We start from the raw sequence: 17512 nt of genomic DNA, 5'->3' as shown, positions 1-17512 counted from the left end.
AAAAAAAAAAAAAAAAAAAAAAATAGAGCAAAGGAAAGAATTGAGTTCCCTTCATCACCTGGTTGGCTGCTATTATATAATTAATGGAAATTGTTGAGAAAAATAGTTTTATGCTTGTCTGGTTGATGGGTTTCTAATCACCTACGTGAGTTAGGGCTTAGAAGACCGAGAGGAAATCAGAATCACAGTCAGGAAACCTGACCAGATTTGGAAGTTTTTCAACAACTGAACAAAGACAAGTCTGATTAGGTTTAAATTCTGGTTGAGTGGACTGTTCTTAGGGAAGAATAATCCTGCAAAGTGTGATGGAAATCTGATGGTCAGATTCACACTTATGTAAGAAATTTACTGGAAGTAGGGAAGCTTGAACTTCAAAAGATGGGCAAGTTTAATCTTTCAGAACAGAATTTGATTAAGATGTTGAGCGGCTATTCAGTCTAGCAACTAGAACAAGGAGTCGGGAACAGAAATCTTAGATTAGAAAAGTTTAGTTGCAGTAGGATTTCAGAATTTGATTAGGAATATCTGGTTTTGAAATTATAATTGGAATTGGAACTAGAAACAGAAACTCATATTAATAAACTGAAATAAAGTAAATGCAGAATAATAATCAAAAGAATAATTTGTTAGCAATGTAAAGAGAGCTAGAAGGTGAGAAAATATAGGCTGCAGGGTTTAGAAAGAACCAGTAACTGACCTTATATGCGATGTAGAAGAAGGAAACAAGTAAGAAGGGGATGACAATCAGGACTCCACCTGTTTCAGACATGATATCCTCCCAGTACCCTATACAGGAATCTACTAGGTCTTTTACTGATCTCTCGGCAGAACAATGGTCTGAAATCCACAGAACCAGCAAGCAGAAAGCTTTTTTCCAATCATCAAATCGTGGGGTGGCTGTAAGCCTTTACATTTATTTGTAATTGAGCTGGAAACTCAATAATGAGTGATTCAGTAAAGGCTAGAGCCAATGAGAACCAATCCTGGACAGAAAGGGGAAGAAATAAAAAAGAAAAGAATAGAAAGACAGATTGGAAAACCTTCCAATTGATAGCTATGGTAGCGGTTTCCTCATGCAACTAGGAAATTGATAAATATTAGAAAATATACTCTAATAAGGACTGGAGTTTATAATTAGGGAAAATGTTATTTGTCCGGGAGCGTGGACCCTGCGTCAATGCCCTGACCAATGAGAGTGCATGCTTGGGCATCGACCAAGAGGGGCGTGGTAGTCATTTCATACCCCCCCTGTGTTTTGGTGCAAGGGCATGCTCCCGGACAGAAAACAGCATCCCTTATAGTTAATAGACCAGCCTTAACGAAATAAATTAATAATAAAAAAAGCCTTAACAAGCCCCCATAATTCTGGTTCTAGAGAGAAACCACAGAAACTTCATAGTTCTGGTTCTAGAGAGACCACAGAAACTCTGAACCGCAGGCCATGTTGTGGTACTCGGCATAAAATGTCCACTTGTCAAAGAATTTAAATGACTTCGAACCAAAGGGGATATGGGGCTGGATGCATAGTCTTCACTGCGCCTAGGTGAACGAAGGCAGTCAAGGCGGAAAAATTTAAGGCGGCACCAAAAAGGCACCTATAGGGGCGGCCTAGGCGACCAAGGCTCCAGTCCAGGCAAAGCTGCTTGGACGCCTAGGCAACGTATTTAACTGCGGCTAGATGTGTACTGCAATGGGGCTATGGTTAGAGAAGCCCAAAGCATAAAAACTAGTATGAGAGGAGGGGAAGGAGGATAACCATGCTTCAATGTCCTTTAGGCAATCATTAAATGCTTCCACTGAAGAATCATCAAGATGCTCACCGCCCATTTTTTCATGGCTATAACGAACAACATTGAAGTCACTTACTGAGACACAGGGACAAGGTTCAAAATATCGGGTTTCGATCATTGGGGAGACCAAAATCTTGGTCGAAGTCTGGGAAATTTTGAGGAAACTAGGGAAATTTTTCTAGTTTTTTGGAAATTGTGGTTTCGACCCCCAAAATGTATTTTTTTTGCCTATTTTTTGTGTGCGTCTTTTTTTAGACATTTCTAACACATTCACATAATTAGTTTCATGGAAAAAAAGAAACTAAAGTCATACTTGTGGTGTTGACCAAAGTTTGCTAATGTACGTTAAGTCATTGACTGAAACTATACTACATAAGTACATATATAAGTTACTAACTAAAAATGTGAAATACATGATTAAAAATTTAAAACAAACAAAACGTAATGTAAAGGATCCAAAATAAATAATAATATTACATAATTGTGAGTTATCTCTCAAGTCTCAAGTCTCAAGTCTCAAGTTTCAAGTCACAATAGTCAATAGTCAATAGTCAACACCAAACAGTCAATTCCAAGTAGTGTTCAAGTATATTCTATAAAAAAATGATTTTTGGGGAAGATGGGATTTACCTTTTTGGTCCAAGCTCCCTTCCTTAGGTAGATTTGCTATGAATGTGCAAGATCCAAGATTCGAATGAAGATTTGATTGCATAAAGGCAAAATCTTGAGTGTTTTTCCAAATTTTCCACTTTATAGAGAAGAAATATGGGGAGAGGGTAGAACTTTTGAAATAAGAAGGCTTCGTTTCCCATTTAATAAGGTTTTATAAAGGCTGGTTCAACCAAAAAGGGTCGAACCCATTGGTCACTCAAAAATTTTCACATTTCGGTCGAAATGTGGGAATTTTGGTCGATACTAGTCGAAACTAGTGATTTTAAAAGTCATATGGTATTTGGTATCGGAGTCTTACGATACCGTGGAAATGTGAGAGATTTCAATGGTATCGGTCGAAAACTTGAACCATGCCCAGGGGATAGAACCCACCTACAAGGCAATGACATGGAGATCTTCCCAAAGAGAAGATCTCAATAGCAGAGAGGCATATATTGCAGTAAAAAGGAAATTGGAGTTCTCGTGGGATCAAATATTTTCACATGAAGAAGCTGGGAGGTAGAATACAAAACTAGTACAATGATTTTGGCTTACAAAGGTACCAAAGATGGCCATTGGTGTGGTAGGCATAGTTGGCAAAGAAGGACCAACTCGGGCGAGTGAGGAAGCAATTGTGGAGGCATTTTCCTTTTTCTCCTGTGTCTCAAAGACGAAACAAACACTAGTGGCATCTTTTTAAGTTGAGCACGAAGTTAGCCTATTTTAAAGAGGAGTTTTATTCACTGCAGTTCTAGATGATGCCTTGGATCATTTGGTAGTGGTCGAGAGGTGCTTCAAGGGTCCTCAAGGCCTGGGTGAGATGAGTCTTGACAAGGCAAGAAGATATGCTGGTGCAGTGGCACTTATATCCCCAAATGGGAAAAACTGATTATGAGAGGGTGAAGGGCTAGGGCAAGAACTAAGATGAAGGATAGGTGGATGGGGAAGGAGTTTAAGGTGGTTGAGAGGGGTGGGGAGTGGTGGAGGCTGCCACTAGAGGGGGATCACCGTGTGCAAGGTGTTCGGTGAAGGAGGAGGAGATTTGAGGAAGTGGTTTTCTGGTAAAAGAAAAAGGTCCATGGGGTGGCGTTCGGATCATTGGCATGCATTGGTTGGTCGTTTTAGGAGGGGCATCCTCTGAGTGAATCTTGCCCATAGTATTGATTGGGTTGACAAAGAGGGGTCAATGGGGCATGGGAAGGGGTTGAGCCATTTGGGGGTCCCACCCCTAAAAAGCAAGAGGGCAAGAAGCGGGATAAGAGGAGGGAGATATGGTGGGTAAGAGGGTAGGAGGAGTGTTGGAGGGAGATGAAGGGATGTAGGGTTTTCGATAATGGATGGGGGCATAGAGGGAGGGATCACCTCATCAGTGGCAAGAGGCACTAATATACTGAGATGGGAAGCTACAGGGGAGCAAGCCGAGGCAAGCGAAGCATGGATTTGACGAGTAATGTCATCAAGAATAATCGTAAACGGCCCGTTGGAAATTGAAGTACTATGGTCATAGACCAACGAGTGCTAGAGGGGCACCTATGCTTCCTGAGCGCAAGCATTGATGGATCGGTGAGGAGAGCTAGAGAAAGCGATGTGACAACGACCATTTGCATGTCGACGGGATCTACTTCGACCCCTAGGAGCAGAAAACATAGTTGGGTCTTGTTCAATGGTGACAAGCACAAATATTGCATGCACTATAGTAACTCGAGGAGGGAGCTCACCATCACCAAGTCACCAACTACTGGTTCAGGAGTGTACGAGGCAGTTGAGTGGCCAAAAACTTGGCAAGCCTGGTAGTGAGGTGGCTTCTGGTCAAAATAGACATGTTGGAAGGAGTGTCCTTTGTCATCAATCAGTGGTGAAGGGTAGAAGAAACCTCTACATGGAGGCGGGCGAAGGCCAGCCTGTCAATGGCTTTGGTCCTTGATTTGAGAACAGGGGATTCCCAACCACTAAGCCAAGGATACTCAAATTGTGTTCACACCAGTAGTGGAGATTTATCCCTGGGACAGAGATCCAAAGAGGAAGGGAGCTAAGGTCGACATGGTGGAGCTGCATTGATGGTCCCATTGCTCATGGATGATGGGATTTTGTCCGACATACCAGGGGCCACCTTCCAGGTCGTGATGCTTTTCTTGGAGAATTTGAAGATGATGAACCAGTTGTCTAGCAAGTATGTGTCCAGAGACCCTCAAGTTTTCCATTGCTTTGAGAGAGGTCTTGACGATGTGGAGAGGGGGGGCTGGGGGCCAATAAAATGGCCAACCAGGGACCATTGCCACTTGTGGGCTTCACCATCAAGGAGCCTTGATGGGCACAAGGTAACCTTGAATTTGACAAGGTATGAGGGCGGGATGAGCCAAAGAGGGAGCCCCTCGCTAACTGGAGAGCTCGTTTGTCCAAAGAGGGAACACCCTTTTTGGGCTGAGGAGAAAAATGGGAGGGACCATCAGGATGGGGAAATATGGGTGGGGGTTTGGGGGATGGGGTGGTGTAGCATCACTCTTGGCCATGGCGGCCAAGAGAGAAGACTGACGGCAAGGGGAGGGAGACTGGGGGTTCAGGGTTCAGGGCTGACTCTGAGAAGACTGAAATTTAGTACCTCGTTCATACCGACAATTCTGACTTTCTAAATTCTGGTATCTTATTGTGGTTTTGTGTTGGTTTCTAAATCTGGGTTGTCTGGAATTGAATTCTTCTATTTCTGAATCTGGCTGTTGCTAAATGCTTAATCAGTAAAATCATTAGACTATAATTTCTTATTTCAGAAATCCTAGTTGAATTCAATCTTCTTCTCTGAATCCTGGTTTCTGTCTACTAATCATTCTTGTTATAATCCCCATAATGCTGCTTGATGATTCTGCAGTATTGCCCAATCATACTGCAGAATGGTACTTCCATAAGTGGAAATTCTAAGGTCAGATTCAGATCATACTTTGCGGAGTTATCCCTTGTTGAATAGTTTACTTGATCAGAGATTCATAGCCGTCTGAGTTTTTTTGATTAAGTTATTAACCATTTGTTGATGCCGAAATCTGACCATCGGCTCCAGGAGAGAAACCTACAAAACAAGGGGCCGGAGGACCAGGCTCCGATGCCTAAGTTTCAGTCAACAAAATAGTTTATTGGAGCAGTGGAGAGTGAGATTTACCTCTTGTCCCTTTTCATAGGGTAGGTGCTATGAAACCCTAATTCCCATATGAGGTGAAGTACTCTATTTATCCTTGCAGTTAGGTTCCTTGAGTTGTGAGATCCCTTGGTTTGTGGTTGAACGTCACGTGTCATACCCTTATTGGTGAGGTTATTTCATAGTATATCAGATGCCCCCCACTCCCTTAAGTTCCTAGAATAGGAAGTTGAGGGAGTAGAGTCGCCTTTTTCTAGGGAAGTAGGGTATTGGTCAATGTTGCTTCTAGTGATGAGGATTGGCAATGTATGCTTGGTGTCCCCCCATTGTGCTGGGGTGTAGAGGTTAATGCTGGGCACTTCTCCTTTGTGTTGGGGTGTAGAAGTCAATGTTTGACGCGTCCCCATCGTACTTGAGGGTGGAGATATAAGTGTTCGTACCATAGTTAAGGGTTGAAATGCTCGAGTCTTTCACATGCTTGAGCTCGCTCCTATGAAGGTCGAGGGACTCGTGTCTTGGTCATGCTTGAGCTCGCACCTTTATGAAGGTCAAGGGACTCGAGTCTTGGTCATGCTTGAGCTCGCACCTTGATGAAGGTTGAGTGTCTCAAGTCTTCGTTGCGCTTGAGCTCGTACCTTGATGAAGCTTGAGTGTCTCGAGTCTTCGTTATGCTTGAGCTTGTACCTTGATAAAGGTTGAGTGTCTCAAGTCTTCGTTATGCTTGAGCTCGAACCTTGATGAAGGTCGAGTGTCTCAAGTCTTCATTACGCTTGAGTTCGTACCTTGACGAAGGTCGAGTATCTCAAGTCTTCCTTACACATGAGCTCGTACCTTGATGCAGGTCGAGAGACTCAAGGCCTTGGCAGGCACGCTTGAGCTTGCTCCTTGATGGAGGTCGAGAGACTCAAGGCACGATTGAGGTGACGTAGCGAGGAAAGAGAAAATCTTTGCTGAATTCTTTATTGAAGTGTGGGCTTTTGACCTCTTGCCTGGCCTTGACCAGAGTGTGGGATGGTCTCAATGAAAATTGGTGGGGTAATGTCCGAGAATGAGCTCATAATAGATGTCGATGGCTAGATATTGTGCTTATAATAGATGTTGAAGACCAGATATTGTGCTTATAGAAGATGTTGATGACCAGATACTGCGCTCATAACGGATGTGGAGGCCAAATCTTGTGCTCATAATAGATGTCAAGGACCAGATCTTGGGTATCATATGCCCCCCACTCCCTTGGGCTCTGTAAGAGGTCGAGGGAGTAAATTGCTGCTTATGAAAATATGGTCATGCCAGGCATAGTTGATGTATCTTGTTGTACCGAGCATCGAACAATAATTGAATTCTATTTGAGAAGACGAGCATGAAAATTATAGCAAAATTTTAATATTATAATTGATTAATGACATGAACAGTTCTATTATGACCTATCTTAAACACAATTTCAAGCATCAAGAGAAAGGAATGGGAGAGGAGTCTTCCCTGTAGGTGTGAGGTGAGCTGTTTTGTACTTCTTCGCTCACTTGAGCATTTCCTGGCTGGTGATGAGCTGCTCGGCCTTGGGATGGTGTGATCGCCAAGCTTGCCTACTCGATCATAACATGCTCGGCCTTGGAAAGCTGGTCTGCTCGGCTTGGAGATCAGGACTAGAATTTGTGCTCGGTGGCGGGGGTGGTCGGCTTCGGCCATATGCAGATTACGTGGTGCTTGAGCATGGATTGGTTGGCCTGTGAGGTTCTAGTTGGCTGTGTTGTTACTCAGCTTCTTGAGGCTTCAATTGAGACGATGTAGAATGATTTGAAGGAAGAGGCACTTTGTGAACGAAAACCCCCTTCTATACGTTAAGATCGTTTTACCCAGAGAGAGAAAGATGGAGTATGGAGTACTTGCCAAGGGGAGATTGAACAATGGAGTCCTTCAAATTGAAACGAAGAGAGAATGCAAGGCACCTAGATCGTGGCCGAAGTGGTGCACTCGGCTGGGGTGAGCTTGGCTGCAATGTGCTCGATCGTGAAGCTGTCGGCCAAGATCGTGTTCAGCCTACGTAGCGTGCCGACCAACAGCGGAGTAGTCAGACGGATCGGGCTCGTCTGTAGCACACCTTTGTGCCACAGATCGTGTAGCACATTCTAAATGATTGACACGTGGCGGATTTAAAATGAACGGTGACGATATTCGAGGGAGGAGGGAGACATCTCTACCTGCGCTGTAGCGAGTAGAGGTATTCCTTGCAATTCTTCTCTCTTCCCTCGGTTCGGAGCCCGATCACCCCACCCCACCCCACCCCACCCCACCCCACCCCACTGAGATGTTGACCATAGCTAGAACACCATAGGTGGTTTTTGCTGCTTACCATAGAGAGGGAAAGAGAAGGGGGGAGATCGGGCTCCGATCCATGTCGAATTGGGGTCGTCGGTTTCGTCTTCCTCTGGTTAGGTACTTAGGTGTCGATTCTCAGTGCTAATTAGTTGTCACTACTTGGGTTGAGGTTGAATTTGATGTTCATCTCCATTTTCGAGATCGATTTCTGTAGCAGTACTGTAACTCAGATCCACCAGCGAAGGAGAAAGATTACCTTTCTTTTCTCTGTTGAAAATCCTCTTCAACGATTGAATCGGTGACATCAACCTCTACCTGCCCTGTTGGGGATTTTAAACCTTGAACTCCAGGTGAACCTGAGTACAGAGAGGGAATTCGATGGTTTCTGCTACTTACCACAGAGAGGGAAAGAGAAGGGGGTGTTGGAGCAAAAGAGAGAAATAGAACAGAACCTCATGATGACTTCATCTTTTGTCTTCTTTTCTATTATTTTCCTACCACTACTATCCATCTTAGTAGCTGCTATTTCCTCTGAATTGCTTTTTTCGAAGAAATCTCCATTTTTTTTTGAACTTTGGAGATCTGAAGGAGAACTTTTTAGTTTTCCATTTCTGATGCTGAGAGAAAGGTGGAAACTTTCTGTGATGAGAGGACTTCTTGGTGGAACAATCTAACAGTGGAATGTTAAAATTAGGATACAAAGTTAAAAACACTGTTCCTGCATTTAGGGTAGTCTGGACAGTAGCAATTACAACATGTTGATACCGTAAAAACCTACTATCAAGAAGGGCTATCCGGGAAACTACCGGGAGTCCTTTTCGTCCATGAAAAGATGGATTCATAATGGTGGTAGCAGCTCCTGTGTCTAGGAAAGCTATGATCTTAATAAGTGTGGCATAAGGTTCAGGGATTAGTTGAACCGAAACATGAGGGAGAGAAACTGCTTGGCATGGGAGAGGAGAAGGTTGTAAGCTATTCTGGGAAGGGGAGATAAAAGGAATTACTTGGTAGAGGGGATCAGATTACTCGGACTCGGAGAGATAAAACTCTAGGTCTGAGTTTGTAACTGGGAAATCAATGGCAAAAAGGGAAAGATCTGTGGGTGATTCATCAAGGGAACCGTTCAGTACCAATACCTTGAAAGAATTCTGGCCCAAACACAGCAAACTCATGGCACTTTGACCCATCATGATCATCTTCTACAATCTTTACGCTTTCCCCTAAGAAGATGCAAATTGGAGTCTCTACCATTGATTTTCTCGTCGTCACCATCTCAAAAGGACAGTATGCTCTCCAACCTCACATTGCAATAATGGTGGTAGCAACTCCTGTGTCTAGGAAAGCTATGATCTTAATAGGTGTGGCATGAGGTTCAGGGATTAGTTGAACCGAAACATGAGAGAGAAACTGTTTGGCATGGGAGAGGAGAAGGTTGTAAGCTGTTCTGGGAAGGGGAGATAAAAGGAATTACTTGGTAGAGGGGATCAGATTCCTCGGACTCGGAGAGAGAAGACTCTAGGTCTGAGTCTGTAACTAGGAAACAAAAAATCAGGTCTAACAATTTCTTGGAATAATCAACTACATGACAGAGTTCCTTCCTCAGCAGATCAAGCATATCTCCCTGCTTCACCAGCTTTTGCGTAAGAAAGCCCCTCCTTGGTCTTCTGAACACACTGCAACAATTCAAGCTTTGAAGAAACTCTCTGAAGATCTCCCTACTCTCCAGATCCCCTCCACTGGAAAAAGAATTTTACAAACAGATGCAAGTGACACCCACTGGGGTGCTATTCTTCTTGAAGAAAAAAATCTAGCCTCCAAAAGGACTTTATGGCTACAAAAGCGGATCTTTCAAGAACTCTGAATTGGGGTGTAAGGTGTGGGTGAAGCAGGATTAGGTGGATTAGGTCTAGGTGGTGGATCCTCAGGATTTTGAATTTCAGGGTCATCATCCATTTCTGAGACATGAGGGGTAGTAGGACGAGGACCATCATTCATGAATGAAGGAAGAGGATCAGTAACCTCTTCGTTGGACTCCCCACGGTCTTGTGTATAAACATCTTCTTCCCTAGCTATCACTCTTGTTCGGGTTGAACCTGTTCTAGCTAAAGATACAGTCTAGGCCACACCCTTTTGCAAGTAATCCCTGCTTATGGTTCCTTCTGGCAGAAAAAGATCCTTGAGCGTGGTGGGCTTTCAGACTAAGGATGCCGTTCAATGGCCTGTAAGGAGATCAAAAGCATGATTTTGTAGCCGATAGGCCATCTGGTAGTGTAAGGTAGCAGCCTGAGCAATAGCATTCTGGGGAACACTAGTAATGTGGATCTGAAACTTAAGGGCAGTAGGGAGAAGAGGATCTGACAGTGGAATGTTAAAATTAGGATACAGAGTTAAAAACACTGTTCCTGCATTTAGGGTAGTCTGGACAGTAGCAATTATAGCATGTTGATACCGTAAAGACCGACTGTCAAGAAGGGCTATCCGGGAAACTACCGGGAGTCCTTTCCGTCCATAAAAAGATAGAGCAAATTCGTCCTCCGGTTATTCCTCCCTGTTGTATGTACACTCCAGGTTCTTCTTCCTCTCCCCTCAAAAATTTCCCAGGACCCAGTGACTCTGGCCCAGATATTCATGGTGTCTGACAGGAAGGAATAGTCTTACTAGGAAGCTCTTTTCATTCTAATTATCCATTCCTTACTCTCTTCTCCTTTACCACACTCCTAGAACTCTAAGATCTTCCCCTTATCTAAGCTATTAAGCTTTTACAAAGCACGAAACGATAAGTTGGACCCACTCTTACATAATTATCCCACATGGTATACACAAACCAAGACGATAAGTGGGACCATCACACAAGACTTGTTGATTCCGATGAAATCGGGCTTGCCATCTGATGCTCAAGCTCTTCTGGCCTTCAAATCGAAGGCTGATTTGGAAGAAAAGCTCCCCTTCTTGCTTAGTAAGCGCGTGGGTCACTGCCAATGGCCCGGTTCTGTCCCTCCACTAAACCCTAAACCAGTCCTCTCTCCAAATCTTCAATGTCTCCTCCAACAGCCTCACCGGCGCCATTCCCGTCACTGTCACCTCTCATGCTTCCACATCTCCTTTTCTTCTAATCCCGGGCTCTGCAGTGAGATCGTTCACTAAGAATGCCAACCACATCTGTCCTTTTTTGGCCATCGGTGCTGGGACCGCCGCCTATGGCAGTCGGGATTGAACCGAGGGAAGAGAGGAGAAGAATTGCAGGGAATACCTCTACTCGCTGCAGCGCAGGTAGAGGTGTCTCCCTCCTCCCTCGAATATCATCACCATTCATTTTAAATCCGCCACGTGCTAATCATTTAGAGTGTGCTACACAATCTATAGCACAAAGATGTGCTATAGACGAGCCCGATCCGTAATCAGACTGCTTGCCACGATGTGCCCAGCGCATCGAAAACCGACCAGAGAGCACGGTTGCTCGGCCTCCAAACGCTGGTCAACTGAGGTGTGGGGCAACAATTTGTTGGTCGGTGCTCGACAATGATATGTTTAGGTGTAGTGTTGGTTGGCTGCAAAGATCTCGTACATGAGAGGTATTCATAGAGGTGCTCAGCTGCAGGTGTTGCCGGCTAAAGTTCGTGCTTCGCTATAGTGGCCCGACCCTGCTCGGTTGCATATGTCACTGATCCGATATATATTTTTTACCCTTTATTTCGCTTCTCATCAAGGAAGAGATCAAGTGAGTGTGGAAGGAAAAATTAGAAATTATTATATAAAGAGATTAAAGTGGGTCTTCTAGTCACAAAGTAAATCTCTGCTCGGCTGAGTTGAGCAGTCGCACTACTGAGCTTGTTGTGGCGGGTTCGAAGAGAGCACCCGTGCTTGGTATTATTATCGACGATCAGACTAAGTGTTTGTGGAATGGTCGGTTTTGAGTTCTAGAAGTGTGGAGCTCGGCTGGTCGGGTATGGTTGGTTGTTGGGTGCATGGGGATGGAAAGGTTGCTCAGCTTCAATATTAATGACCAGGTACCCGTGCTTACGCTACCGGGCTTGGCTTTGGAATGTCGATCAACTGCAATACTTGGTCTTGATCCCATATGCTCCTCTTTTGCTGCTAGAGAGAGAGAGAGAGGGAAAAGCATAATCACTTACTGGAGTGACTGATCCGCCTGGTTGTGCTGTAAGCAATTGAGAAATGTGTGTTCAGGTTGCGGAGTAATCGGTTCCAAAGTGTTCGGTGGTTGGTGGGGTGATCCAGATGTTTGCTTGGTGCTCAGTTACGGGTGGTGTTAGCGTGCTACGAAGATAAGTTCTCCGTTCTTTGAGGGGACTAGAGCAGGGGTGCGGACAAGTGGAGGATTAAGCCACGAGCTGCTGCAAGCTAAGGAGGGTTATGCACTACCTCCGCGAACTGTGTGAGCCATGAGCTTGGTGCAACTGGGTAAACAATTTCAGATATATATATATTTTTTTGAATCTGCCAAGATGAGTAGTTGATTCAGCCTGACTAGAGGACCAGGTGGCAAAAATCACCTTGCACTTAAGTGATTTGGCTTGGCTGGAGGGTGAGGTGGCAAAACCCAGTTTGCACACCACTTAGAAAACCAGCTCTGTACAATGATTTTAGAATACCGGTCTTGTAAACCAACTTACAAAGAACTTTAACTTTAGTAAAGTAACTGCAAACCAATTTTGTAAGCCATTGGCAGAAACCACTTCTTTAAACCACTCTTGCAAAACGAGATTCACAGACCACTCCGCATATCGCATGAATTTGGAAAATCAGATTTGTAAACTACTCTTGGAAACCACCTTTGGAATTCAGCTATGTAATTATCTTTGGAAAATCAGAAATAAACCACTAGAATTTGACAAATCAGATTTGTAAACTATCTTTGCAAACTGCTTTTCTAAACCACCTCTGTTGATGCAAGAACTCTGTAACCATTTTTGCAAAACCACTTAATTTGTAAAACCACCTTAGGTAATGCAAGAACTTTGTAACCGTTTTTGCAAATCCACTTTGTAAAACTACCTTGGAGAGGGGTTGGGGTTTCAACAATGGAAAATCCAAGATCCAAGGTGAGAAATAAAAGAGGGAATGAGTGATGATTTTATCTGTGTTTTGTATGGTAAGGGCGATGGTTTCCCGGTGCGGCCGCAATTGGTGATGGCAGATTTGATTTCTTGGACCTAAAAAAATCCAAACGGTTGACCTGGTTTCGGATGAGAAGTTTCCAATCTCAAAATACATGAACCAGATTAAAGAAGGGAGGAAATTAGATATGACTAATGGTGTTTCCGATCAGATCTGTTCAAAGCCTGCTATTCCGCCACTGCTTCTTTGTTCCCAGAGGAACCAGACTCCCATTTTAGAAGTTCAAAGATCACAAAGGCGGCGGTCCAAGGAAATCTTGTCTCTGCCGCGACGGGAACCCTCTTTCTAATATAGATTCTGTTGCCGCTACTTGCAAGAAATCTCGAATTTTGACGCAGCTTTGCTGAGAAGATGACGGAGCCGATCGAGACGAAGAAACTTTGAATCTCGAGTGGGAACCAGTACTCATTCTTGATATTCAGAGAGAAAAAATGGAGGTCAGAGCTTGGATCCACAATCCTTTCTTTGCTCGTTTCCATTGCTCCTTCGTTCCCACAAACGGCGCCACTGTTGATGCCAGAATCTGACCGTCGGCTCCGGGAGAGAAACCTACAAAATAGGGGGCTGGAGGGGTGCTCCGGCCAAAAGGCTCCGATGCCTAAGTCAGTTTTAGTCGGCAAAATAGTTTATTGGAGCAGTGGAGAGTGAGATTTACCTCTTTTCCCCTTTTATAGGGTAGGCGCTATGAAACCCTAATTCTCATATGGGGTGAAGTATCCTATTTACCCTTGTAGTTAGGTTCCTTGAGTTGTGAGAGCCCCTTGGTCTGTGGTTGAACGCCACGTGTCCTACCCTTATTGGTGAGGTTATTTAATGATATATCACCATTCATCTGATCTAGTTGTGTTCTTTTCCCGGGATCCTGTACTAATCTCCGCTGGAATTCTCCTGGTTCATGACTAGTTCTACGTTAAGATCCCAGCACAAGCCCTGAAAAGCTAAGGTGGGTTTGGATTTTTTGGGCACAAGTAGTATGCCTACCGGCCAGCATAGAAAATTGTTGTTAGGTATGTTTGGAAGATGAATTGAAGAGAGTTATTAGAGGGTAAGCGTAACGATATCAGAGTTTAGCATTGCATTTGCCATCAAACTTACCCTTTGTACAGTGTCAATGGTTTTTTTTTTGTCGTTTTTATGTTGATCAAGTTTCACTAGTAACCTTCTGGAAGCATGTTTTTGTATATTTCATTTTATGTTTCATTGGTCTATACTTTGCAGTTTGCAAGTATTCTGCCACTTTCTTTTGTCTAGGTCAAGCTCTTCTTTATTGCTAATTGTTACTACTACTTCCATCAGTTTGGATCCTATTATTTTACGCCATGGAGTTGTCACATTATTTTTGCTTTGCTATTGCAGTTGATTTCTGCAACCGACCGACATAGACATTCCACGGACCATCCTATCAAGTTCATTTCGAGGAGGCATTCAAATTCTCTGAAGTTCAAGATAAAACCAGGTCTATGACTGAACAAATTGACAATCCCTAGGTCATGCCATCTGATGGATTACAACTTATGCAAATCCTTTCAGGGAGCTTGCCACATATGTACTATTGTTACCAAGAAGATCTTTTTTCACTATATTTCTTGAGTTTGGACTTGAGGGTGACATGAATCTGCAACTCTCTAGGAAAAGTCCACTTTGTCTATGTTACACGCGTCTTTTTTGGAAACTGAAGCTACCTGATTCTGAATGTGTACTAACTGGAGGCTTGTAATGCTTTTTCTTCCCTAATAGGTCCAGAAGCTGGTGGTGCAGATGGTCGGGCGAAGAAAATATCTTCATTTCTCTTCCACCCAATCTTGCCCCTTGCTCTTTCGATCCAACAAACATTCTTGCAGCCTTCTGTTGTGAATATTCACTTCCGCAGATAGGATATTCGTTTTCTCTGAGTTCTCAAATTTTAGAACCCTTTAGAGAGAAATTAAAGGAACCTGGTATATATCTCAGGAGTCGCTGCTTGTCATTTTCAGTTTGAAGTGGAAGTACTTCATACATTATTTTCTTTCGTCCTCACTACACATATTCTTTGAGCTTGTTGTAAGAGATGAAGTTGCGGTGAAAGTTTTGTTCTTTTTGTAATACATGCCGACAAACCTTTGAAGACTACTTTTAAGCCTTTCTCCTCTGGTGCATTTATCAATTTTTCCGCCTCTTTTTTGTTTAACCATGACGATCAATTCATGTGGGTCATCCAATAGTACTTTGTGTATGTTGGATGCACGGCCATGTGAGAGATTATTTGAAGTATGAGCACATTGGTGGTCCTCTCTGGGACTCGCTGGCTTCCTATACAGGGCTCCAATGGGCTTAGCCAGAAGAGAGGTGTTCAGGCAACTCTATTGCATATGCTATTACATTTGGGAACCTATCAACTACTACCACTACAACACTTTCTTCTCCCTCTTGATAATGTTTCTGTGCTCTCTAAAGAGGCGAGTGATTCTATTAATTGATTACTAGAAACCCATCAGAAGAGGGTGGAGCGAATCAGAAGCGGGTGTCTCCACCTCTTCACTAAAATATCTTTGAATCTGTGCTTGCGGTTCATCTGTTCTTTTTTCCCTCGGCTTTCTGAGTCATTGATTCGAGTTCATATCATGTTATTAGCATGTCTTCTTTATTTAATCCATGCCAAGTACAATTGGCATTTTGGGGTTGGAGGGTGGGGGAAGATATCAAATTAACATTGCGTATGGACGCTATCTTCTATTTCGGGTAAAAGCGAGCTCTATACGTCTTTATCTTTGTCCGCATCATTTTTTACGCACCAAATTAAACATCTGATCTTCTCTACTATATATATCACCAAATATCCCGAAACCATAGTGTGACTTTTTAACACAAGACTATTCTTCAGGATTTTGTGGCAGATGATTGGGCACGGCCTTGAGGTCGAGGACCTTTATCTGCACAATTCATCAGTTAACGATGGCATCTCATCAAGTGGATGTGCGGGTTCTATTGCTGTGTATTTTTTATTGGAATGAGATTGTTACTTGTGCTGAGAAGATTGTTTCCTTCTTTTGTTCAATTATCAAACTATATTGAGAAACCTGGAAATAGCAACACATTGTAAATGTACCATATTAGTTCGTACTAGCAGTACTTTTTCTATAAAACAAAATTGGCATATGCTTTCGTTGTATTTTCCTCAGTTTGAATTGTAATGTTTGTTTTCTTCGCTTGGCTTCAAAAAGAAATTTATATTGAGATAATCAAAACTTATCAAGACCTTAAAAATCTTGACCATTAGTTCTTGTAAAATTACTCCGATTCAAATAGTAATGTTTTGTTGGTAAAGTTAGCAAATCATTACTATTTTGGATTCAAATAGTAATGTTTCACAAAAAAAAGAAAAAGAAAAAAAAAAGCAGAAAAAATAATAATAATGTCTGTAGATTCTGTTTTTTCGATTCTATTTTACAAGGACCTTCTCTCCCCAACGGCAAAAGCAGGGCTTTGTCTACTGTATTGTTTCTTCTCCCCCATCCCCCTCCCTCCTCCCCTCCCCTCCCCCCCTTTCTTGAGTAGTCTATGTATTTGTCTTCCTTTGGTAATGAAATTTTGATTTAAAAAAATAAAATAAAATAGGTTACTTCTTTGAGCTTGTCAACTTTAATGTGTGGAGACTAGCATCCATCTCATTTCGTCGTGCATTTCTATATTAATATCTTTTTCTCTCTTTAAAATAAAGAAATATATAAAACCACCAAACCAATCAAATGACGAGATGATTCTTAGGAGGCAGCCATAAAAAAATTTCTCTAGAGAGACAACATTAGTAACATTTTCTCCTCATAATGAGCAGGTCACTCCAACATGGCAATTCTATCTTTATTTCTCCATTTTAATAAAAATGAGACTTACACAGATATTAATTCCCATGATCAATTAAAGTAGTTGTAAAATACTTTTCTAGAAATCTTGGATAAGGGTTCAGGGTTTGGGGTTTAGGGTTTAGGGTTTAGGGTTTAGGGTTTAGGGTTTAGGGTTTAGGGTTTAGGGTTTAGGGTTTAGGGTTTTTAGGGTTTAGGGTTTAGGGTTTATGGTTTAGGGTTTAGGGTTTGGGGTTTAGGGTTTAGGGTTTAGGGTTTAGGGTTAGGGTTTAGGGTTTAGGGTTTAGGGTTTAGGTTTTAGGGTTTGGGGTTTAGGGTTTAGGGTTTAGGGTTTAGGGTTTAGGGTTTAGGGTTTAGGGTTTAGGGTTTAGGGTTTAGGGTTTAGGGTTTAGGGTTTAGGGTTTAGGGTTTAGGGTTTAGGGTTTAGGGTTTAGGGTTTTAGGGTTTAGGGTTTAGGGTTTTAGGTTTAGGGTTTAGGGTTTTGGGGTTTAGGGTTTAGGGTTTAGGGTCTAGGGTCTAGCGTCTAGGGTCTAGGGTCTAGGGTCTAGGGTCTAAGGTCTAGGGTCTAGGGTCTAGGGTCTAAGGTCTAGGGTCTAGGGTCTAGGGTCTAGGGTTTAGGGTCTAGGGTTTAGGGTCTAGGGTTTAGGGTTTAG

The 17512-nt window shown here is 42.9% G+C and overlaps 1 protein-coding gene across 5 annotated transcripts in view; it reads left to right on the top strand.

The window, feature by feature from the left end:
- The window catches only part of LOC122068915 (light-mediated development protein DET1), a 67025-nt gene extending 51862 nt beyond the window's left edge, over nt 1-15163 (top strand). For all 5 annotated transcript variants that reach the window (XM_042632819.1, XM_042632822.1, XM_042632821.1 and 2 more), the window contains 2 exons: nt 14377-14476; nt 14758-15163. In XM_042632819.1, coding sequence (XP_042488753.1) covers nt 14377-14476; nt 14758-14894 — 237 coding nt within the window. In that variant the 3' untranslated portion in view covers nt 14895-15163. The remainder of the gene's footprint in view (nt 1-14376; nt 14477-14757) is intronic.
- The last annotated feature ends 2349 nt before the right edge of the window (nt 15164-17512 follow it).

The sequence above is a fragment of the Macadamia integrifolia genome, unplaced genomic scaffold, assembly GCF_013358625.1.
Source record: "Macadamia integrifolia cultivar HAES 741 unplaced genomic scaffold, SCU_Mint_v3 scaffold482, whole genome shotgun sequence".
NCBI classification, from domain to species: domain Eukaryota; kingdom Viridiplantae; phylum Streptophyta; class Magnoliopsida; order Proteales; family Proteaceae; genus Macadamia; species Macadamia integrifolia.
Note: the sequence above shows the minus strand (reverse complement) of the source record. Positions and strands in the feature narration are given on the sequence as shown.